Source organism: Cheilinus undulatus, linkage group 16, assembly GCF_018320785.1.
Source record: "Cheilinus undulatus linkage group 16, ASM1832078v1, whole genome shotgun sequence".
NCBI classification, from domain to species: domain Eukaryota; kingdom Metazoa; phylum Chordata; class Actinopteri; order Labriformes; family Labridae; genus Cheilinus; species Cheilinus undulatus.
Genome location: NC_054880.1, coordinates 4,200,587 through 4,225,035, shown reverse-complemented (window position 1 = coordinate 4,225,035; position 24,449 = coordinate 4,200,587). Strand labels below are relative to the sequence as shown.

Below are 24,449 nucleotides of genomic sequence, written 5' to 3'. Positions count from 1 at the left end.
CCCATTTTTGGTTATTCTTTTGTCACTTTTATCTAATTTTTGGCATTTCTAACCCATTTCTGCTTCTTTTACAAGCTAATTTCACCACCTTTCCCACCATTTTTTTTGCCATCGTTACCCCATTTTAGCTATTTTTAGCATATTTTAATTCTGTTTTTAACAAAAGGATCATTTTTAAGACGGCTATTTACTGGACAAATGAATTAAAATGTGTTTCTATGATAAGAGTGGTTATTAGTCAGGTTAAATATAAACTTTTAAATATTAACTTTACAATTGACCATGATTTTGCCGGTCCCCAGTTTGGCTGGGGTCCAGAAAGCTCCCCCATTTCCCCCTTTAATGGGCCGCCTTGTCTGAACACTATTCTTGAATGTATATGCATGGCTGTTCAACCATCTTCAGGTACAGTAGGGGTCCCCAGTCTCTGGCACCTTTATTCTGGGGGTTGCGGGCTGAAAAGGTTGAGAACCAGTGATTTAAGGAGATATCAGATGAAGCTGTTGAGACCAGTAAATGGATTTGTTGAGGAGGAATATGAGGAGGTGAAACTGAATCCATTCAAATAAAGATTTTAAGTAATTCATTCAATATTTAATTGAAGCACTGATCTCTGAGAGTAGTTATTTTTGATAGCTATCGTAAAATTACAATAGTGAAAAACAAGAGCATGTGGCTCCCCAATGAGACTGTATAATTAAAGACATACAATTTTGATTAACTACAGTGAAACAGCTACTTTTTGGACATAATTTGGAAGCTCTAATACCTTTTACCCCTACCACTCAATTTTGAGTGTCCCCTTGTCCCCAGAAATGGGTTGACCTTCAAGTGCCTGATACTTCAACAGCATTTATGCAATCAGATGTAATGAGAGTACAGGACATGTCTAGTGCTTGTTTGAATCTAAAGGGCCTTAATTCATCAAAACCACATTAAATTATGATATTATATCGTTTTCATAATTGTCCAATCTTGTCATTTTTTACAAAGCATTCTGGGAAATTTCCCACAGAAGGTGAACAGCTCTTATCAGGGTCAACACTAAAATACTGCTGGGTCAATTCCCTTAGTTAGCAACTGTCCTAACCAAACTTAAGGGACCCTAAGAATCTTTGGCAATGCCTTTAGCTTAAACCAGAAAATTCCTTTCCCCAACACCACGGTAACTCAAAAGAAAGAAACAATGATTAGTGAAACAGAATGAAGTATTTATGCAAAAATAAAATGATACCAAATCAAGCTGTGTGTAAATTGTGTGGTGGACTGCAAAATAAACAGGTGTTTGAGGGAAACTAATGAAGTTAGGGTGCGAGTGATATTACCCTTTTGTGACATCACAGCGATTGAAATCGGGATTAGGTTTGTTTCATTAAGTATATTCAGGGAAAGGCATTTAAAGCTCTTTTACTCTGAAGGCCAGAAGAGTCAGGAAGTGGTGTTTTTGTTTCCGGGTCTCGAAGGCTTCTTCCCGCGGAGCGTAGTTAGCATGTTTGGGCGCTCTAGCGTCCTCAAGAAAGTGTTCAAAATTGCCTTTTCTGTTCCTTCTTTGACTCTTGGATGTTTGTAAAATGTCCGGGTTTGAGGATCTTTCAGGTTTGTTTTCTTTCTTCCTCTACAAACGTGTTTACTGTAAATGTTTCAGTGAGCTGAGCGTTTAGCTAACATCCACATCTACACAAAGCACAGTGTTAGCCGCAGCTAGCTCCTGGCAACAATACAACTTTGTTTTCAAGACTCAAAAACTCATGGCCGATAGAACTTCTAGACTTCATTAAAAACTAGCAGGTAAAGTGTATTTATTTCTAAATTATTAGAAGAGGTGTTTGCATCATTTACGCACCTCCAGTTAGCCTCTGACGGGGAATTCGCCGTGAACCCAGGCCTGTAAAACACTCATGTTAATGCGTTATCAATACTTTAATTGATTTAAATACACAGATAAAATCACTGGCCTTCCATATTCGCACATTGGAGAACGATCATGGGTTTTCCAACAGTCCAGCGCTAATATTTAACTCTCCTTGGCGAAGCTAAACGTACTTTATGTCACAGTTTTGTCATCTAAGATCTAATTTGAGCTAAACAGGTAATTCATGAACACTTTTAGTCATAGTTCTAGTCAATGCTGGATCCACCCACAGCCACTGGTCAAGACACCTTGGTCAAGATTTCATTGGATGAAGTAGAAGCTTTTACCTCAAATCACAACACTTCAAACAGATATTTCAAACTCACCTTTGTGGGCGTAAAAGAAGACAATCCCTCCATCTCGGACTGTGCAGGCATTCCTCTGAAGACAGCAATTTTCGGATACGGGCATGAGAGGATGGCTTGTTTTAGAGAGGTGCCATCTACAGCGTCCATAAAAAGTACTCACCCTCTCAAGAGTTTGACCCTTTTATTGATGATGAAAGACCCAGGCAGAAGCTTGTAACTCCTTCAGAGTAGTCATAGGTGTCTTGGTGGCCTCTCTCACTAGTCTCCTTCTTGCATGGTCACTTAGTTTGTGAGGACAGCGTGATCTAGGCAGATTTACACATGTGCCATGTTCTCTATTTTCTAATGATGGATTTAACTGAACTCTGGGGGATGTTTAGTGCCTTTGATATTTTTGGTATCCATCCCTGACTTATACTTTTTTTAATAACATTTTCTCTGAGTTGTTTGGAGTGTTCTGTTGTCTTCATGGTGTAATGGTAGCCAGGAATACTGATTAACCATTGACTGGACCAAGGTAATAATAGTTTTGGATTTTTCACTAGTTTTTATTTCTATTTCATTTTCACTTTCTGTGTTTGATATCAGTTTAGTTTTTATTAGTTTTGACTGCTGGTTTGTTAGTTTAGTTTAGTTTTTATTTAGCAAAAATGCTTCGTTTTAGTTTAGCCTAGTTTTTGTTAGTGTTAGTTTTATTTTTTTTACGGATGGATGTCGGGGCTGAGTGTCAGTTATACATTTTTAAAAACATGTTAAAACAGGCTATTCTTCACTTATCATTTTATTCACTTAATGGTGATGTTTGAATACAACTCCAGACATCAAAATACCACTGAGTGAAGTCTTAACCAATCAAATTAGGCCATTTTACACTTGCCAGACTTTGGTGTAAGTGCCAGTCAGTATGGTTGTGTCAAAGACTAAAACTAAGCATATTTTGTCTCCATTTTTATTTTAGTTAGCTTTGTAAGTGCGCTATACAGTTTTCATTTATTCGTTAAAACTTAGTTTTTTATTTAGTTTCAGTTAACTAAAATGATTTTTGAAATTTAGTTTTAGTTATTTACTTAGTTTTAGTTAACTATGATTACCTTGGACTGGGCCTTCCAGAAACAGGTGTCTTTAAACTACAATCACTTGAGACACATTCACGGCACTCAGGTGATCCCCATTTCACTAACTGACTATTAGAGGTGAGGGGATTTATAAAATCAATAAAAGGGTAAAACATCCAAGGGGGGTGAATACTTTTGCAGGGACTGTATATCAACCTGGGAAATAAAAGTGAACAAAGGTGGCACTTCTTATCCCCTACATACAATACAGCCTTGGATTTCCTCTCAGCAACAATTCAGACAAAGCTATCTCTCTTGCCTGGTCCCAGTCAAAGTGTTTTCAGACAGACACGGTTCTGGTTCTGGCTCCAGTTCCCTTTTGTAGACTCAGAACCTTGGTGCTTTCTGGCAAACCAGCCCGTGTTCACACCAGTTTAAGCTGAACCAAAGTGGCAGGACATGATTACCACTTGCGCAAGTCTTTCATGTTGTCCTGGTACTCCTTCTTCAGTTTCTTGAGTAAATTAATCATTTGGTCTGGTGTTCAGGTGAACCCAGCCTTCACCATCTCTTCCGCAAGTTCGGCATGTAATCTGCTCTTCTTTGAACTCCTCTCCTGCTTCACCTGGAATTCTGTCGATGCCCAGATCACAACAAAACATTTTGTCTCTCCGGCAGACCACTTTTTCTTGTTTTTTCTTTTCATTTTCACAACCTAGAATGTGATACACCCACTGATGGTGTCACAGTTCCCAAGAAAGAACCAACTATTTTTGGTTCCAGCTTAGAACCAACTTTTCAGGTTCAGAACCAATTTTTTCCCGGTTTGAATGCGCCGGCCAGTTCAAATTTAGGTTCAGGAACTGGAACCAGCACGGAGCCCTGCCAGTCTGAAAGGCCTATCACTTTCAGAGCTGCTGAAGCCTTTTGGAGGTGAGGTGAAGCATCTTTGAAAACCTTAATCAAGTCTATTTGCCCTTTTTGGAGAAGGATTAGGATAATGATGACCTGGATGAATAAAAACCTACACAGACATATTAGTAAGAACATCTTTCATCTTGTTAATTAGCAACTGATTTAAAACAATGCTTTAAAAGGTGCTGTAATTGTTGTCCCCAAAACCAGCTACACCATCACTTAAGATATCAGGGAAATGTCTGTGAAAAGATGAACCTCATAACTGAGTCTACAAGATGTGTTGTATTTTGCCTCAAAATTCAAGCCCCTTTTACAGTTTCTGAAATACAAAGAAAAATAAACTTTTTGCTCCACATTCATGCCCATGACTTCATGCAATTGCTTAAAATAAAAGATAGATTTTTTTTTCTATGAATATCCAAACAATACAAAATGTGGAGCCATGAGTGATTGACTGAGAAGAAAATTACATTTTTCAGAAAGTCTATGCTTCTTTTTTTTCCCTAGACATCCACCAGCGAGTGGTGATTAAAGAGGAGGTTATCCCTGAGCAGCAGGAATGGAGCTCCAGTGTAAACCAGGAGGATCCACCACAACCAGCACATATTAAAGAGGAACAGGAGGAACTCTGGATCAGTCAGGAGAGAGAGCAGCTTCCAGGAGAAGAGGAGGATGATCTCAATGTGATCACATTCACTCTTGTCACTGTGAAGAGTGAAGATGAAGATGAAGAGGAACCTCAGTCCTCACAGTTTGCTGAAAACCATAGTGAAGAGAACAGATGTATGGAGAATTTGAAAACAGAAGCTGATGGAGAGGACTTGAGGGGATCAGGAGCAGACAGAGACTTAAATGCAGGCGGTCATTTACAGCCAGTTACTCCTAATAAGACTTTGCAGATCTCCGGATCTGAGACTGATGACAGTGCTGATTGGGAGGAGAGTGATGAACCTCAGGAAGGTTTAAACCCTCTGAAAAACAAAGACTTAGGTGTTGTTGATATGAATTGTAACACTGCGAACACACCAGTTAATTCCTCTGAATGTGCTCCAGACTTTGAACAAAAGAAACCGAAAAAGAAACGCAAAAGAAACCGTACAGGAGAGAGACCGTTTAGTTGCTCAATTTGTCAAAAAAGTTTTCCGCTGAGACATGCATTGGTGACGCACATGAAAGTCCATACAGGTGAAAAACCATATAGCTGTCCAGTTTGTCATAAAACATTTTCCCAACAAGGCAATATGAAGACACACATGACTGTCCACACAGGAGAGAAACCATTTAGTTGCCCATTTTGTGATAAAAGATTTTCTCATCAAGGAAGTCTGAAGCGACACTTGACCGTCCACACAGGGGAGAAATCCTTCAGCTGCTCAGCCTGTGAGAAAACATTCTCGACTAAGACAAGCTTAGATGAACACATGCTGCGCCACTCAATAGAAAAACCTTTTAGCTGCTCAGTTTGTAAAAAAGGGTTTATCAAGAAAGCAGACATGATGATGCACATGAGAGTCCACACAGGTGAGAAACCATTCAGCTGTTCAGTTTGTCATCAGAATTTTTCCCAGCAAGGAAATCTGAACCGGCACTTGGCTGTCCACACAGGAGAGAAACCCTTTAGTTGCTCAGTTTGTGGAAAGAGATTCAAAGGAAGGGGGGCTGTAAAAAGGCACTCGGTCGTCCACACAGGGGAGAAATCATACAAGTGCTCAGTTTGTGCTAAAGGATTTATGAGTAAGAAACGCTTAAGTGAACACATGCTGCGACATTCAGCAGAAACAAACATATAGCCTCTTATTTGTAGGAATATAAACTGAACAGAGAAGGTGATGCGCATGAGAGTCCACACAGGTCTAGACCTGCTCTTTTCGTTATGTCCTGACATAATATTTGTAACGAAATGGTGCTACACAAAGAATGATTGATGATCGATTATTTTCTCAACATGAATTGTTCTCATTCATTTTGTTGTTTATATTTGTTTTTAAAGTTATTTATACAGTTGTAATGTATTTTATGTCGCTGGTACTGAACCCTGGTCAGTATTTGTACTAATTATTGGATTAAAGTCCTTGTAAAGCATAATTAGAGCTTTATCTTTAATCATACAGTATTTGCTGGAATACAGCTGGTGTACACATGCATAAAGTTTGAGAACTACATAAAAGTTTTTCACACCCATCAGGGATTGATTTGATGGGCAGGGCCAAGAAAGGCAGCATCCAAAAAGTGGGTCTCAGATTTGTCTAAGGGTTTTTCATATGATTTAGATTGATCGTTTAAGTTTTCGACACAGGGAGGAAATAAAAATTGCCTTGCCGATTTTTTCCTTCAATTGTTTATGATTTTTTTGTACAATTACTTAAATTCAGAGATTATCTGTATAATGTTTAGAGAAAAATTTAGGTAATTTTCCCTAAAAGGGTTTTCAGTTTTTCAAAAAGGTTTTTTGGGGAGGGTACTCTTCTCTGGAACTTTCCCTCTAAATCTAAGAAAATTTCACAAGAAACTTTCAGAAATACACTTTAATATGATTTCAGGAATTCTCTATGGAAATAAGAGGTAAATCTGTGAAAGTTCCCAGAACCTTTTTAAAATATTCCCTGATACTTCCACAGAAATTTTATCTTTACATTGCATGTCTTCTTTTCTTCAGTTTCTTTGTTCTGTCACATTTCTATCCATGGTCCAAACAGAGCGATCCTTAATCAAATTGATATCTTCGACCGATAAATGTTTTAGAAATTAAGGTCATTATTTTTTCATTATGGAACCTGTAGTGCAGGGGTGTCAAACTCGATCACAACAGGGACTGGATTCTGGATTCAGGACTTACCTGAGGGCCTAACAGGGTCACCTTTTTAACCATAAACTGTCAACCTGCTTTCACCGGTACTTATATATATATATATATATATATATATATATATATATATATATATATATATATATATATAAACCGTAGCACTGATGATAAATGACTTTGACATTTAAAAAGTTAAAAAAAAGTTTAAAGGCTCACAATCTGAGAAAAGTAAATTCATTTGTTCGAAAAGGTCAAAACATGACATTGAAAAATAATATTTCAAAATTTTTTTTCAAAAAAGTCAAAATCATGAGTTTAAAAGTTGAAAATTCTAAATAAAATTTGTAATCATGAAATTAGAAGTCAAACTATGATTCTAAAAGGTTAAACTATGGGATTATGAAGTCAAAGTTCGGAGTTGAAAGTATGAGATAAATTACAAAATAACTTGTTAAAAAGATCAAAATATCACTTAAAAATTAGAGTTATGAATCTTAAAGCTCAAAATATATGAGAAGTCAAAATTATGAGTTGACATGCTCAAAATATGAAATTAAAAGTAAAAAATCCCAAGTTTGAGTCCTAATTGTGAGATGCTAAATTGAAAATGTGAAATTAAAACACAAATTAATTTCTCTTCCCACATTCCTGACTTCTTATCTAAATATTTTTACTCCTTACTTTTTCAGATTTTGTGACTTAACAAAGATATCTTAAATCATCAAGGATAAGTTCACATTTTTGATGAAATCTGCAGACCTCAGGCTGATGAGCCAGTTACAACAGAAATATGAGATCTTCTTGCCGGTCGGATTTAACTGTTCCACGGGCTGGATTTGGCCCCCGGGCCTTGAGTTTGACACCTGTGCTGTAGTGGGTCCCAAGGCTAGACCAGTTGAGAATCACTGCTCTGGTGAACTAGAAAATATTTAGGAGTTACCTGTCGTCGCTAGATGGCAGTAGTGCATCATTAAACCATGCAATCTGCTGATAAACCAAACAGAAGAAGAATGTGACCGTTTTTATAGCGGAGTGATTTGCTTGAAGATACATCGGGTTTAAACATCTAAACATTTTTTAAAGATAAACTTGTCAGAGTGGACACAAAACAACATGGCTGGATGTTTTACTAAAGACTAGCTTCCGGTTTGATCAGAGTTTTACACGAACTTAGCGGAAGCTGCTAGCTTCGCAGAAAGAGGATACGGAGCTCGGCTTCAAGCCTTCGGGGACACAAATACATTTTCCGTTGACCCAAAATAGGGGATTCACAGTATTAGTGTGCATCAAACGTTGATGCGATTAATAAAATGTCTAAAGTCCAAATGCTGAGATCATTAGTGAACCAGAGGCTGACTGCTGCTGCTGAGGAGATTTTTGAGCTGTTTGAAAGAACGATAGCAGAATATGAGGAGGAACTTCGATCTAAAGAGGATCAACACCAACGGCTGGATGCTGTTATCAACCCTGGAGAGGAGTTACACAGACAACGTGGGTACTCTTTTGCTATCATAATCAGAGTAAGCTGTGAAAAGCTCACACTGACTGTCTGCTGTATAAATGTTAACAGTGGGAGAGGATGAAATGTTGTCTCGAGTGGCCTATTTCATGAACTACTTACACCTACGTAAATATTAAGACAACAGACATGAGAACATCTTTAAGATGGTTTTATAAACAGTAAATAAGCCACATTCCATTCTAGATGAACAGGTTCTATAGGTTTAATGCTCAGCTTATGGATGATTGGATTAAAGTATAGTTTCTATCAATATTGTTTTCAGTTGATTACAAATTACTGTAAGCTGTAGCCTACACATAATATATTATAGCCCAGGGTTGTCACAATACCTGACTTTTAAACTTGTATAGGAGACCCTGGCTATATAAAAATCAATATTCAGCTAACTCTTAATTAGATTTTTTCTAGTTTTTATCATCAAAAGTTGTAGCATTCAGTTTTTCACATGATTTTTTTTCCTTATGGTGATTTACTGTGTGTTTGTTCACATTTTGCTCACAGTTTTTAATATTATTTACAGTTGTCTTTTCTGTCATGGCTAGTTTCACATTTGGAGGTGATTGGCAACAATTTGACATCAGTCATGAGGAGGAGCAGGAATAAGCAAAATGCACTGACAGGTGCAGGTGCAATGTGCAGGACTGGAGGATTCATCATAACAATAAATTAAGATTAAGGGTGGAAAAAATATCACATCATAATTTAATGGCCAGATCATAATCTTTCTGTTATCATGATTTTTTTTGTTTCAGTTTTGAAGACCAATTTGTAATTTAATGACCACAAAAAAAGTTATTCCCAAAATATTGTGTTAACAAGTCATGTCTATTCAAGTATTTTCTTTTTCCTCTGCAACAACCTGTTGATCTGTGTAAGAAATATGTTTTAAAATTGCAGCTGCTCACTTTTGGTCAGTAACTTCTTTAACTTAAAAAAAATTCTCCACAGATGCTCAGCAGCTGGTGGTGAGAAAAGAAGAGGTTCTCCCTCAACAGCAGAAGTGGTGCTCCAGTCTGAACCAGGAGCAGCCACCAGAACCCGCAGACATTAAAGAGGAACGGGTGGAACAATGGACTCATGATGACAGAGAGCAGCTTAAAGGAGAAGAGAAAGCTGATATCAACATGTTCACATTCACTCCTGTCCCTGTGAAGAGTGAAGAAGAGGATGGAGAGAAGTGTCAGTCCTCACAATTTCATCAAGTAAAAACTGACCGGACAGAGAGAGAGCATGATGGAGAGGACTGTGGAAGACCAAAGGCAGCAGTACACTTTAGGCCAGTCAGTTATTTACAACATGCAACTCAGAGCAAGACTCTGCAGCTCTCTGAATCTGAGACTGATGACAGTGCTGAGTGGGAGGAGTGTGATGCCCCACAGGAAGGTTTATACCCTCTAAAAGACAACGACATAGCTGTAAGTGATGTCAAATGTAACACTGGAGACACATCCGTTAGCTCTTCTGAGTGTGCTCCAAGCTTTGGAGGAAAGAATTCACTGAAAAATGGAGGAATCCATTCAAAGAAACCTTTCGGCTGCTCAGAGTGTGAGAAAAGTTTCATTAAGAAATCAGATATGGTGAAACACATGATAGTCCACACGGGAGAAAAACTTTTCAGTTGTTTAGTTTGTGGTAAAAGTTTCACACAAAGAGGGCATTATAAAAGACACTCCGTCGTCCACACAGGGGAAAAACCATTTAGCTGTTCAACTTGTGGTAAAAGATTTTCTTTGGTTGAAAATCTCAAGAAACATTCGAATATCCACACAGGAGTAAGACCATTCAGTTGTTCAGTTTGTGGTAAAAGATTCAGCCAAAATGGAGGTCTTAAAAGACACTATATTGTCCACACGGGAGAGAAACCATTCAGTTGCAGTTTTTGTGACAGAAGATTCACAAAGGCGATGTATGTCCAAAATCACAAGTGTGTTGGTCAGATTAGCAAAATATAAATGTTAAGATACTTGACAAATGCGATGCTTAAATTATGCAGGAAATGTCCTTTTATTTATTTATTTTTTTTTTTTTCAGATTATTCTATTTGTTTAACTTTAAATACTCTCCACTTGTTTGAGGTATCTCTCCTTTTGTCTTAAACATTTGAATGAACTGTTTAAATGCTTTACTAAAGATGTTTTTTCTTTTTTTCAGGGCTGTCTCTGTACATTACTCAGATACATGTTTGTAAATATAATTTTTTGTTTATGTTATTATTCTTAAAAACACATCTTTTTGTGATTTGTTTTAGGTTTAATGTAGTATTTTTGAAATAAAAAAATCCTGTCTCTCTGCCCTGCCTAAGCTGTTCTTTTTACATGTATCAACAGCACTGTTGTGTCTCTTTGTCTCTACAGTTCAAACATTATTTGTTCCTGAATAAGTGCATGGTCAAGGTCAAAGGATCTACAACTTAGTCTGTCAGTTAGTGATATGGAGAGAAAATAAAAATAACAAGACTAATTTCCAGTTTCTTGTAAAACATTCTAGTACCTCCTGGTGTCCTATGCGGTGGTGGACTCAGGATGTTTTAGGAGCAATAATACAAAGGGCACCCAGGGTATGCAGCAGGGCACCACCCCACATTTAAAATTCAATAGTTGAAAACCCAAGTAAAGATTAACCTTTTTTTTTTTTTCAAGAAGATACACTAGTAAGAAAATCTGTAAAATTAACTTCTAGTCATTTCATTACATTTCTCCACCACTGAACATGTACCCTTAGAGGGTACTTTATTAGGTTTTGTGCACTGCAAGGGTATGTTACATGTTTTCCCTCTTAGCAGGCACTAGACAGTCTAGAGCAGTGGTTCTCAACTGGTGGGTTGGGACCCAAAAGTGGGTTGCGGAGCAGTTTTCAGTGGGTCGTGACAAGGTGTCTGACTAGGTGGCAAAACGTCCTGAAGTCCTTATTGGACATGCATGGAAACCTTTTATTTTACCTAGTTTGACTGTGAAAGTGGGTAAATTTAAATGTTTGATTAATATTTCAACTAATTTATCTCCTCTTCTTGCAATAAATGGCTACTGTTCCCATAATAATGAAGTAATTTCACAAGTTCACAGGAAAATTGGCAAAAATTGACACATAACGATGGGGAAAGAGGGTATACCATATTTCAGTTTTGTCCCTTTTCTTTTTATATCAGGTGTTTTGGTCCAATCATGGTCCAAACTGCAACATATTCAATTAACTAAACATGTGTTGTTGAAATTTTTTTGAATAATTGGGTCGCGATGTGTCCTAAGACAGACTGGTGGGTCCTGGGGCCCGACCAGTTGAGAACCACTGCTCTAGAGGGTACCCCGTCCAGTTTTGCACACTTAGATGGCATCCTAGAGGGAACATAGCAATATTTTGCCCAATTATAGGGAACCCAGAGAGCACTTTCTTTAATTTTGTCAATCCACAGGGGCACTTGGAAATACCTTGCCCACTTAGAGGGAACTTTGTCAGATTGTATCTACTTGGAAAGCACTCTATCTAATCCAGATAACGGCAAGACATTTAAATACATCCTTAGGCATAGTTTCAAATGATAAACATTAACTCCTCACCATGCAAAAAACCCTTTTTTTTAAGTTCACAGCAATAACGTCCAGTCGCTCCAGTACAGTAGGTGGCGGCATTGCTTCTTAAGATGTAGCCACCTGCCATTGAAGAAGAACCGGAAGTAGTTTCGTTTTGCGATGCTAACACCTTCATCAGCAGTTTCTGTAGCGACAATATAATGTATAGCGGATTCTGTCTGAAATAAATGTTTCTGAGAGATTACACAAAGATGTCTAAAGTCCAGTTGCTGAGATCTTTAGTAAACCAGAGACTGGCTGCTGCTGCTGAAGAGATATTTGAGCTGTTTGAAAGAACGATAGCAGAGTATGAGGAGGAACTGAGAGCATCTAAAGAGGGAAACCATCGACAACACCCTGAAGTCCAGTCACACAGAGCAGGTTTGTTCTCTTTATCAGTTACTGAGATAATGAGAAGCTAATGAAACAAAAGTGGAGGTAATCACTGGTTTCTTAAGAAATCAGAACATACAACCTCGATCACTTAAAAGTTGGGTCGCTGTGTAAAATATAAATAAAAAACCGAATGCAATTGTAATCAGTGCACTGTTCAAAAGCCTGCATCTCTGATGGGGGTTAAACCAATGATAATTTCGTTGACTAAAACTATGACTAAAAACGTTCGTCAGCCTTTTTTTCCATGACAAAAACTAGACTAAAACTAACAAGGATAGATCTGTGATGACTAAAACTGACAAAAACTAAATTTAGTTTTCGTCAAGATGACTAAAACTAGACTAAAATGTAATGTTGGTTTAGTCAGACATTCAAAATCCATGATATTCCTCTTCTGGTGGTAAATCTGTTAAAAAACAATGCATGTGTAGCTATTCTGCCTCTCAGCTGTAGAAAGCAGGGACCCCAGGTTTGGCACAGTGCAGAGAACACACTACCATGATCTGGTACCAAATTTAAGCAAGAAAATAAATGCTTGGACTAAAAGTAAAGACTAAAATGTGAGGACTTTTTATGGACTAAAAACTAGACTAAAATGTTTTGAGTTTTCATCAACTAAAATGATGAAAAGGATAGAAATGACTAAAATGTGACTAAAACATTTCATTTAAAGACTAAAACCAAGACTAAAATTAAGAATAGCTGCCAAAGTTAACACTGGGTTGCATTTGTGTACCCCATGCAGGACTCTGGCCTGTCATCGGTTGCTTATGACTGTGCTTTGTGATAAGTGACCAGCTTGCAAACAACTCTAACAGATTTGATGGTTTAAAGAGTGCAGTTGGCCTGCTTCTACTGTACACTGTCTTGACATAGCTTTGGTTTAAATATGACTGTGTATGTATAATAATTGAACATTTTTGGTGGAAATTTTGATGTTTTGGGGTAAACCTTTACAAACTACCAGTGTCAAGATTCCCTGTTCAAAATTGTGTTTCGGTATAAAATCATTTTCTCCTTACTTGTGTATCTGTATTTTAGTTTTCCCTGTGGACGTCCAGCAGTGTTCAATGAGTAAAGAGGAGGTTCCCCCTGAGCAGCTGGAGAGGGCCTCCAGTCTGAGCCAGCAGGAGCCACCAAAATCAGCACACATTAAAGAGACCACTGAGGAACTGTGGAGCAGTCAAGAGGAGGACCTTCAAGGATCAGAGGAAGCTCCAACCATCAAGAGCACTTTTGCATGTATCCCTGTGAAGATTGAATATGATGCAGAAATTCCTCAGTCCTCACATCTACATCTAAGACAAACTGAAGAGATGGAAACAGGAGCTGATGGAGAAGACTGCAGAAGACCAGGAGCAGCTAGGCACTTTGATCCAGAGAGGGGTTTACAAACAAAGGCTGAAGTTAAGATTGAAGACTTTTCTGAACCTGAGACTGATGACAGTGTTGACTGGAATCCTCATTCAGATTCAAACCCAGCCGAAAACACTAAAAAGAAGAGCACAAAGACTGATGTGAAATCACATCACTGCCCTGAGTGTGATAAAAGATATTACATAAAAGGTCATCTGACCCAACATATGAGGACACACACAGGAGAGAGACCCTTTGGTTGCTCTGTATGTGGCAAAACATTTAGAATGAAAAGTCATCTGACTTATCATTCAAGAAAGCACACAGGAGAGAAACCCTTTGGCTGCTCTCAGTGCAGTAAGAGATTTAACCGAAAAGGCCATCTTGTAGATCATTTGAGAATTCACACAGGAGAGAAACCATTCAGCTGCTCTGAGTGTGGTAAATGTTTTAACCAAAAGGGAGCTCGGAACAAGCACATGCAAGTTCACACAAGAAAAAAAGCTTGCAGGTACAATTAACCCAGTGATAGATTAGCTGAGGAAGAAGGTATGACCAAACACATGAAAACTCAGTTACTGGGGCACACCTTAAGACTGCACTGACTGAGGTAAACAGTTTAGCCTTAAAAAATGATCTGACGGAACATTTTATAAGTCACATGGGAGAGAAACACTGCAGTTGATTTCTTTAACTTGTTACTCTGAAGCGACGTCGCCACTCTGTTTGTGTTTTTCCCAATAGTGCAAACATTTGCTTTACTATTCATCTGTGATGCAGCACCAGTATATGAATTTTGTCTGATCCTCTGACATAAAGAAGTTAGAATAGTTTAATTTTCTCTTTCATGTCCTTTTTCCATCTGTCACAGTTTTTACCTGTTGTATTTTGATGTTGTAAATGGTGCAAACAATGAAATACAATAGAAGTATGACACACTACTATATCTTTCTCTATAAGGTCACATTGCACAATCTACCTTCTTATCTATGTTCTTTACTGACTGTTAAAACTGTTCTAGCTGTCACCTTCGTTCTAATGGATTCTCGGTATATCAGTGTTAATTTGGCAGTTGTTTTTAATTTTAGTTTTAGTCTTAGTCTTTAGATAAAATGTCTTTTACTTTTAGTAATATTTTAGTCATTTCCACCCTTTTTAGTTTTAGTCTAGTTTTAGTTGAGGAAAACTCAAAACATTTTAGTCTTTACTTTTGGTCCAAACATTTATTTTCTTGCTTAAATTTGATACCAAATCATGGTAGTGTGTTCTCTGCACTGTGCCAAACCTGGGGTCCCTGCTTTCTACAGCTGAGAGGCAGAACAGCTACACATGCATTGTTTTTTAACAGATTTACCACCAGTAGAGGAATATCATGGATTTTGAATGTCTGACTAAAACTACATTACATTTTAGTCTAGTTTTAGTCATCTTGACGAAAACTAAATTTAGTTTTTGTCAGTTTTAGTCATCACAGATCTATCTTTGTTAGTTTTAGTCTAGTTTTTGTCATGGAGAAAAGGCTGTCGCAGAACATTTTTAGTCATAGTTTTAGTCACTGTTTTAGTCAACAAAATTAACACTGCGGTATATGACGTTCCACAAATTTGCTCTTTCTGGTAAAAAAGCTTTTAATGTTTTATCTCCATCATCTCAGTCTGAGCTAGAGGGTCATCTTAAGTTAGAGTGTTGTATTCATTTAGGAGATTTCAAAGCATGAATTCGGCAACATTTGATCAGTTTATGCATGTTTTTTCCTGCTTAAAGCTGCAGACTTGTTGATTTATGTAACTTATGTTATGTTCTGTTTTTTTTTTTTTTGTTTGTTTGTTTGTTCGTTTTTTTGTTTTTTGTCAAATGTGCTAAACTTTTCATGTCTTGGCCAGGACTCCTTTGGAAAGAGATCTTTTTTTGTATCTCAATGGGAATACTCCTGGTTAAATAAAGGATAAATAAACAAATAAATTAAAATAAAGATGTAAGCTTTTTATGTTGCCTCAGAGCACTGGTTCTCAAACTTTTCAGCCTGCGACCCCCAAAATAAAGGTGCCAGAGTCTGGGGACCCCCACTGTACCTGAAGGTGGTTGAACAGCTTATATTAACAGGTCAGATCACCGTTCAAAAGCTATATCAGTTCCATTGGGTTGCAGTGATCATAACTTAGTTGCAATTAAAAACCAAAGTATCTAAAGCTGGTTCCAGGATTAATTATAGAAGGTCTTATAAAGGGTTTAACCAGGCATTATTTGAGGAAGAGGTTGAGTGTGTGAAATGGCCATATGTGTGCGGTGAAGAAAATCCAGAAAAAGCACTAAGTGTATTTATGAAGTTGTTCTTGGAGATAGCTGATAAGCATGCTCCAATGAGAAAATGGACTGCCCGGTCAAATAGTGCACCCTGGCTGGATGATGAATTGAGGGGATTAATGACCCAGCATAATGAAGCCAAAAAAACTGCTGACAGAACAAGTTCTCTGTCTGACAGACAACATTATTGTAAACTAAGAAATGCTGTGACGAAATTGAATAATAACAAAAAAAAAGGGAATATTATAGGCTTAAAATAAATGATATTGAAAATGATGGAAAGAAGCTGTGGAGAACGCTGAACAACATAATGGGGAGGATGTCAAACACGGATGCCTCTTTCATAGAGACAGTACATTTATTACAAAGCCATATGATATTGCAAATTATTTTGATAATTATTTTATAAGTAAGGTGGATAAATTAAGGAATGCCATGTGTAAAATAAATGACAATGTAGCATATAACATCATTAAAGATGGTATCATTAAAGAAAAGCAGTGCATGTTTGTATTTCAACAGGTAGTGGAAGAAAATATTGAAAGATTGCTGATGCATCTATCTGATGACAAAGCTCCTGGTATGGACAATCTTGACAGTAAATTACTCAGAATTTCAGCTACACATGTATCCAAGCCATTATGTCACATATTCAATAAGTGTCTAGAGTATGGTGTGTGCCTGGAGATTTGGAAAGAAGCCAAGGTCATTCCACTGCCTAAGGATAAAAGATTCACCTTTGATGGCCTTAACAGTCGCCCTATAAGCCTCCTTCCAGTACTGAGTAAAATCTTAGAAAAATTGTATATGTTCAAATCCAAGACTATCTTTCAAGTAATGGTTTGATCACAAGCTACCAACATGCATATAGAGCAGGGCATTCCACAAGCACAGCATTAGCACAAATAACTGATGATTGGCTAAAGAACATGGACGGTGGAAGGCTTGTAGGGGCAGTATTGTTAGACTTCAGTGCTGCTTTTGATATTATTAATCATTGTCTGTTGCTGAGAAAACTCAAAAGTTATGGTTTTAGTTCAGTTGCTCTTTCCTGGATGGAGAGTTATCTGTCTAGGAGAAAGCAGAGAGTATTTTTCAATGGCAGTTTTTCTGATAGCAGGGAGTTGCAGTGTGGGGTTCCTCAAGGAAGTTCCCTAGGCCCTCTTTTATTTTCCATATTCACAAATGACGTACCATTAATATCAAATAAATCTAGTGTGGTTTCATTTTGAAGGCCAGATGTTGCTACAGGAAGTGGTGTTTTGTGTTTCCGGGTCTGAATGCGCTTCTACGCCTAGCGCGTTAGCATGTTTGGACGCCCTGGCGTCCTGTAGAAGGAGATTAATCCTGTTACGGTGTCTAAAGTTGACCTTCTCTTCCTTTTTAAATTTTGGATGTTTGTAAAATGTCCAGGTTTCAGAATCTTTCAGGTTTGTTTTCTTTCTTCTTGTTTTTGACTGTAAATGTTTCAGAGAGCTGAGCCTTTAGCTAACGTTCACATCCACACAGTGTTAGCCGCAGCTAGCTCCTGATTTAAACTGGGATTGCAGAAACTCTTTCTTTGACTGGTAGTTGGTTCAAAAGTCGTTTATAGAAGACTACGGTTGAAAACTAGTGGAAAAACACGTCTTTCGTTTAGTATTCCCGAGATAAAGCCGGCTAAAAGTTTCGAAGTTATTTTAGTAAAACCCTAGACAGATCTTCATGGTTGGAGGTAGAAACACATACAACACTGAGCCCAACGCCTCTAAATATCATAAACGTCATCATGTAGTGGATACAAACTGTCAGTGTGATGGTTCCTGTTCAGCGGAGAAGTCTTTAATGGAGCACAAGAATCTGACACTAACCTCATCATTTTACATTTTTATTTTTACTCCATCTTTATTACTCAGATTGATTCATTTTTTGATTGTTACCTGATCTGTAAACTGATAGTTTTTGATTAAGAAGAAACGTTTACATCATAAAGACACATTCACAAATACATTCCACCACAAACAAAAAATATATAAATATATATATTCTTTCTCATTGTCTTAGCTCAGTACCCCATTATGACAAAGTGAAAACTGAATTCTTGAAATTTTTTTGCTAATTTATTAAAACTATTAAATGGAAATATTATATTGACATAAGTATTTAGCTCAGGTTCCTCCCATTTCTCTGGATATATATTTCTACACCTTGATTTGAGGCAGTCTGTCAAAAACTCAATTGATTGGACATGATTTGGAAAGGCACACACCTCTCCATAGAAGTCCTCACAGCTGACAATAAATCAGAGCAAAAACCAGACCATAAGGTCAAAGGATCTACCTGCAGAGCTCAGAGACAGGATTGTTGACAGTCACAGATCTGGGGAAGGCTACAGAAATGTCTGCTGCACAACCAGGGCTCTTTCAAAAGCTGGTCACCCATACTGAGCAATCCAGGTAGGATAATAGAGGTAAGAGAGGTGACCTAGAACCTTAAAGTCACTCTGACTGAGCTCCAGAGATCCTGTGTGGAGATGGAACGAAGTTCCAAAAGGACAACCATCACTGCGGTTAGCACCATGAAAAGTTTAAAACTTCTACAGGCCTAGTTTTTATTTTCCCTTGGACATCCTCTGAGTTTGGCTTATTTTGTGATAAGGGAAAACACAACATATGTTTTTTCTATGTCCATTTAACACATTATATGTAGGATACCATCAGTCTCAACACTGGTTTAAGGGACCACTCTTAACAATAGTGGCACAACGAACCAAAAGAAATGTTGCAATCCCAACTACAATCCACAGCTGAAGGGACAATGGTTAATCCTCTCAGTGATCATTCCTGTAATATTCAGTTGCAGATATTTGAAATGTCTTTTATCAGAATCTTCCAATCTCTGTCTCGGAAAAGTAGAATATTAAATCCTTTAAGAGTGATCCTGTCCAAGAGCAATCTAAACAAACAGCCAGGACGGAACAGCACTATTTTATCCATGTCAGAACCTTTTATAGCCTGCAATAATGATCTTCCAGACCTTTCTCTGTGTATGTGAGAGTGTCAGACCAAGATTTAATGCTAGCCTGTTTGTTTTGCCAGGCTGGCAGTAATCCAGATTTAAAACCATATAAAACAACTGAGACATAAACTTTTGATAACAAAATAGATGATTACTAACCTGAATTTAACAGCAGTAAAATACATACAAACACAAATGCTAAGATGCAGCTTCATGTCTGCATAAGAGCATGGCAGAATCCACATGTCTAAACCCTTCCCGTGTCAGAGACAGCAGGAACTGAGTCAACAAAAACTGCCAACCATGCAGTGTTTTGTGTTTGAATCCTGAGCTTGGTTGGCAAAGTAAATTGAACTAGTTATTTTCATGTCAAAAGAGCTTGTTTTTTAAGTTATATTAGACACAGAGAGATCTTAAATATGGCTGTAAAAAATAATTATGTTATTGTTCTCTATTGTCTCTTTGTATGTTGTTAAAGCAGACAAAATGAATAGTGTTTAGCTGTTCATTAGATACATAAAGTCATCTGTACCATTTATGCCTGACTATAACCCATAAACAACAGCAGAATTTAACTTTGCATGAAATCTTAGTTCACTTGTTGACAATGCTGCTCTCACCGCCTTCCTTGAAGATCTATGCTGTTCTGCATGATGTGATTCTCTGTTTTTATATATATATATATATTATTTTTTATATATATATAATCAGTTTGCCTTACTTTATGCTTTTGTATTTTACTCATTAGGTCCCACAGCTATCAGTGAGTAAACAAGAGGTTCCCCTTGAGTAGAAAAAAGGAGTGCCAGTCTGAACATGGATGGTACAGAGAGTCCACACATTAAAGAAGAACCAGAGGAACTATGGAGCCATCAGGAGGAAGGGAAGCTTCAAGGACCAGAGGAGGCTGAAATCATTCAGTTCACATTTTTCCCTGATCTTGTGAAAAGTGAAGATGATGCAGAGAAACCTTGGTCCCCACATCTTTATCAAAAGCAAACTGAAGAGAAGGAAACAGAGCCTGATAGAAAGGACTCTGGAGGAGCAGAAGCAGCCTGCTACTTAGATCCAGAGAGAAATTTACAACCAGACATTGAGGTCAACACTGAAGACTTTTCTGAGGCTGAGACTGATGACAGTGAGGATTGGAGAGAGACAACAGAACAGCAGTTGGGTTTGAACTTTAAGGGAAACATCACTAATAAGAGAAAAAGGACTGACAAGAAATCACATCACTGCTCTGAGTGTGGTAAATGTTTTTACCTCAAAGGTAATCTGACAGATCATATGAGAATCCACACAGGAGAGAAACCTTTCAGCTGCTCTGAGTGTGGTAAAACTTTCAGCCTGAAGGGTAATCTGAAAAGGCATATGAGAAGTCACACTGGGGAGAAACCCTTCAGCTGCTCAGAGTGTGGCAAAAGATTTACTCAACAGGGGAGCGTGATCACACATATGCGAATTCACATGGAAGAGAAACCCTTCAGTTGCTCTGAGTGTGGTAGAAGATTTACCCAACAAGGAAGTATGATCTCACATATGAGGATTCATTCATTAGAGAAACGCTTTGGCTGCTCTGAGTGTGGTAAAAGATTTCATCAAAAAAGATGTCTGAGTCGACATATGATAGTTCACACAGGAGAGAAACTATTCAGCTGCTGTGAGTGTGGTAAAAGATTTTCCCGACAAGAAAGTATGACAAGACATATGGTAGTTCATACCAGAGAAACAACGTTAACCTGCTGATTTAAAAAAAATTACCAGAATAATGACCACACATGCACATTGACTGAGTGACTTCAGCTGTTGGGATTGTGTGAAAACCCTGAAGTGTGCTAAATCCAAAAGGAGAGAAATTCCTTTACTGCTCTGACTTAGAATATTAGATTTGGAATCTTACCTGACTCTTTACATGGCCCATCACAGAGGGGAGAAACTGTTTGGCTGCAGTGTTTGAGACCAAAGGTTTGCTTGGCTTTATCAGTTAATAATTCATAAGTGTGCTAGTCATCAGGCTTCAGAATCTCTTTAAAACCAAACTGAGGGAGAAAAAGAGATTCAGAAACAGGAGCTGATGAAGAGGACCATGGAGGTACAGAGACAGCCTGAATCCACAGAGAGATCTGCAAGCAAGGACTGAAGTCAAGACTGATGACTCTCCTGATCCTGAGATTGAACACTATGATGATTACTCAGGTTTACAAGGAAGTCTTCATGTTGACTTTTATTTAATGAACAATAATAAATGATACTTAGAAAAAAATACATTGGGTATGTACGTTTATGAGTAAATTAAAAAATAGGTTCACCTGTAGGCTGCCATTTTTGTGCAATGCATTTTGGGTCGTAATGTTATCTTGCTGCACTGTTCTTCCTGCATCTTTTTCAAATGTACTCACAGTCTTCTCTTTGCTAAAACAACAGTTTCAAAATTATACAGACTTTTTGAATGAAACTTCATAGAAAGAAAAACAGCACAGCCATATCACTGTACTACATTTCTTTTGCAGTGTTATCCTGAAGAACTTTTAAAATTTCAAACTCGAGTGCAGTTTTAGTTAAGAGTAAAATGTGGAAGGAATTAAGAAAAGAAGAGAACTATTTTACTGAGTATCTTAATTTAAAAAATAATAATAATAATAATAATTGTTATAATAATATTGGTGTACTTATGGATCTGAACACTTGGAGATTTTTAAAATATACTGGCATATTATCATGGTAGAGGAAGATTTCTTAAATTGTCATCAAACTTTTTAAATTTTCATTGAAAGAGACAGAAAAAAAATCCCTTTTATTTTATTTTGATATCTAATTTAGAATACTATGACTCTGTTTTGACTTTTCCCCACTTCCAAGGGATTCAGAAGGCAGTTAATTGATTTTAGGCATGTTTCTTGAAAACTTTTGTCAAAGAACAATGGTGTTTGATCACTTAAAAGTGAATTGACTGCCTTTGAAGTCTGGACTTTCTATCTTTAGGAGTAAATGCATCTAAAGACACACCTGTGCTAAGCAGTCTCTGTATTTTTTTTTTTTTTTTTTGATCTCTTATTAAATGATTAAATGTGAAAATGTTTGTCTCTCATTAAACAGCATCTCTTTATTTTTATTATTTTTATTTTTTATTTTTTTGCCAAATAGATATGCTGTAGGACAGTAAATTAAACAGAGTTTACATGTGTATCTTCAAGGAAGTGTGTCACTCTGCAGAAACTTCCAGCAGCAGTCAGTTCAGTTTCTGTTCAGTGTGGCTGAGAGAGGTTTTATTTTCACTGTGTGAACCAATCATACTTGCTACAAAGATATTTTCCCTTACACTGGTAAACTGCTGCATGTTCCACCTGGACTCTTTTAATGGTCAGAGTGAAGTCAGAGTCTGATCCACTGCCTGAAAATGATGTGGAATCCCTGATACTCAAATGTTAGCAAAGTAAAGGAGAAGTTTAGGACTTCCTCCATCTTCCTGTTGGTACCAGTCCACATTGTGATAAATGCCTCCTGACTAAATATTGACGGTAGTCCTACAGGAGATGGTGACAATGGCTCCCAGAGCAGACCTCACTGCTGCAGGCTGAGTCACTGTGACCTGCTGTGTGAGGACATGGAGACTTAAACACAAAGTAGCGTCATGGTTTTTAAATTCTATGTAAAATGTCAAAGAGCCTGATAAATGGCAGGGCGTCATATTGCTGCTCTGTGTGGTAAAATATTACATACAAAATGGTCTTACCTGTCATTTAACAAATTCACACAGGAAAAAGCCCCTATGACTACATGTAAAATGGCAAATTATTTAATAATCAAAGTCATGTGAGGAGACACATAAACTGTAAGCCTCTGAAGCTTTGTTGAAGCATCTCTAACTTGTGTCTTTTCCACTAGAGACACAAAGAAACACAAAATGCAGCAGTGGTGAGAGGAAAAGGGAAATTACATTTCAAGGGACATGAGACATTCTTTGCATCACAGCATCTATTAGAGATGCCGTGACAGCTGATCATCAATCAGCTGTTAGACAGCTCTGCGCTGACTCTCTGGCATTCTCCCACCACTATTAAAATTTAGGAACCCTTGAAATAGTAACCACATCTTTTCACTTGTCGAAACACAAACATTTGAGTTAGCCAGATTTGTATGCTAGCATCTCACTGATGAGTAGACAGAAGAGGATGTGCACATGCTGTTGTAGTTTTATCACACTTACTGCCAACTTCTGACCTTGCACCTAGTTAACAACATTTAAATCATTTTTGCTGTTCTGTGTTTACACTGCAGATGTTGTTAAATTCTCTAATATGAACAAAGATCCTTTCTGAAGGAAGAGGAGAAAAATTATTCCACTTTCACTGAGTCATTTTCGTGCAGATGTGGCCTTATTTAATATTCAGTGATCTACTGTACCAGACTACTTTAACTCCGAACATTTGGGGTAAAAAGTTAGTTCAACTGCAGATAATTCTCCTCCCACAGATGGCAGAAACATTTTTTTAAAGATGTTTTGGCATCTAAGTTTTTTAAAGTTCTAAATAACTGTTGAAATACAACCTCAAGGATTTATGGATTTTTTTTTTTTTTATAACAGAGTGTGATCAGTATGCATGACAACTTTATGACATGGAGTGTGAGATGATGCTGATGTATTTTCTTCTATCTTGAAGTTGTGTTTTTTTTTTTTTTTTTTTGGAGTGTATGTTTATATCTCTTTAAATGTATTAGAAATATTTTGTTTAATTTTTACACAACAGACTGTTTTTGTTTTTACTTAGACATTCAAGGAATCCAGAGGGCTGTTTCTATGACCTTTGACCTGAAAACAGCTCAACACTCATGATAATGACAAAGACATTTATGAATACTTGAAAGAGACGGTTCACTTGAGGTTTGTCTTTTAGAAAAGATGCATTTTTGATAACCTTTCAATGTATTTACCTGATTCAGTCATTTCAGTATGTTGAACAAGTCAACCTTACATTTAAAGAAGCACATAATCTCTTAACCTACAGGACATAGTACCCCCCCCCCCCCATCTCTCTTTGCTGTGAGTCAAGTGAGGCCCAGCCTTACAGAGCTGTCCCACATCACAGACTAGAGCTTCACTTCCAACGGGGGTTTCTCTCCTTTAATGACACACTTTATCATAAACTCAGGGATAATATCGTGTTTAGTGTTTTATTGTGAAGGCCAGACGAGTACAGGAAGTGATGTTATTTTGTTTCCGGGTTTTGAACGCTCACTCCTTTTGAGTAAAGTGGATAATACAACGATCCGCAGGATTAGTTTAATCATAGAAACGTGTTCGAAGGTGA

General features: G+C 37.4%; 4 protein-coding genes across 5 annotated transcripts; all 4 read left to right on the top strand.

Annotated features, from left to right (window-relative positions):
• Positions 1-1,464: 1,464 nt before the first annotated feature.
• LOC121523460 (gastrula zinc finger protein XlCGF52.1-like) lies at positions 1,465-6,268 on the top strand. 2 transcript variants are annotated; one of them, XM_041808370.1, is made up of 2 exons: positions 1,465-1,596; positions 4,701-6,268. In XM_041808370.1, the coding sequence occupies exons 1-2, from the start codon at positions 1,572-1,574 to the stop codon at positions 5,981-5,983; spliced, it is 1,308 nt and encodes a 435-aa protein (XP_041664304.1). In that variant the 5' UTR covers positions 1,465-1,571; the 3' UTR covers positions 5,984-6,268. The 2 variants fall into 2 exon arrangements, with proteins under 2 accessions (XP_041664304.1, XP_041664303.1); XM_041808369.1 differs by lacking the exon at positions 1,465-1,596 and adding an exon at positions 3,052-4,315.
• Positions 6,269-8,058: 1,790 nt separating this feature from the next.
• LOC121523484 (zinc finger protein 3-like) lies at positions 8,059-10,901 on the top strand. The gene is made up of 3 exons (XM_041808394.1): positions 8,059-8,490; positions 9,470-10,345; positions 10,876-10,901. The coding sequence occupies exons 1-3, from the start codon at positions 8,310-8,312 to the stop codon at positions 10,899-10,901; spliced, it is 1,083 nt and encodes a 360-aa protein (XP_041664328.1). The 5' UTR covers positions 8,059-8,309.
• A 1,315-nt stretch (positions 10,902-12,216) lies between these two features.
• LOC121523468 (zinc finger protein 350-like) lies at positions 12,217-14,428 on the top strand. Its single transcript, XM_041808379.1, has 2 exons — positions 12,217-12,468; positions 13,525-14,428. Exons 1-2 carry the CDS (start codon positions 12,276-12,278, stop codon positions 14,358-14,360), a joined length of 1,029 nt encoding a protein of 342 aa, XP_041664313.1. The 5' UTR covers positions 12,217-12,275; the 3' UTR covers positions 14,361-14,428.
• Positions 14,429-17,543: 3,115 nt separating this feature from the next.
• On the top strand, positions 17,544-20,955 carry LOC121523471 (gastrula zinc finger protein XlCGF7.1-like). Its single transcript, XM_041808381.1, has 2 exons — positions 17,544-17,573; positions 19,889-20,955. The coding sequence occupies exon 2, from the start codon at positions 19,957-19,959 to the stop codon at positions 20,884-20,886; it is 930 nt and encodes a 309-aa protein (XP_041664315.1). The 5' UTR covers positions 17,544-17,573; positions 19,889-19,956; the 3' UTR covers positions 20,887-20,955.
• Positions 20,956-24,449: the final 3,494 nt, after the last annotated feature.

What these genes read in the sequence shown, in the direction of transcription:
- LOC121523460 (XM_041808369.1), top strand. Translation starts at nt 4,276, where the DNA reads ATGATGACCTGGATGAATAAAAACCTACACAGACATATTA. An exon ending in AAACCTACACAGACATATTA is followed by an intron (nt 4,316 to 4,700) that starts GTAAGAACATCT and finishes TTTTTTCCCTAG; the next exon opens with ACATCCACCAGCGAGTGGTG.
- LOC121523484 (XM_041808394.1), top strand. Translation starts at nt 8,310, where the DNA reads ATGTCTAAAGTCCAAATGCTGAGATCATTAGTGAACCAGAGGCTGACT. An exon ending in AGAGGAGTTACACAGACAAC is followed by an intron (nt 8,491 to 9,469) that starts GTGGGTACTCTT and finishes AATTCTCCACAG; the next exon opens with ATGCTCAGCAGCTGGTGGTG. An exon ending in AAGATTCAGCCAAAATGGAG is followed by an intron (nt 10,346 to 10,875) that starts GTCTTAAAAGAC and finishes TTGTCTCTACAG; the next exon opens with TTCAAACATTATTTGTTCCT.
- LOC121523468 (XM_041808379.1), top strand. Translation starts at nt 12,276, where the DNA reads ATGTTTCTGAGAGATTACACAAAGATGTCTAAAGTCCAGTTGCTGAGA. An exon ending in AGTCCAGTCACACAGAGCAG is followed by an intron (nt 12,469 to 13,524) that starts GTTTGTTCTCTT and finishes TCTGTATTTTAG; the next exon opens with TTTTCCCTGTGGACGTCCAG.
- LOC121523471 (XM_041808381.1), top strand. Translation starts at nt 19,957, where the DNA reads ATGGATGGTACAGAGAGTCCACACATTAAAGAAGAACCAGAGGAACTA.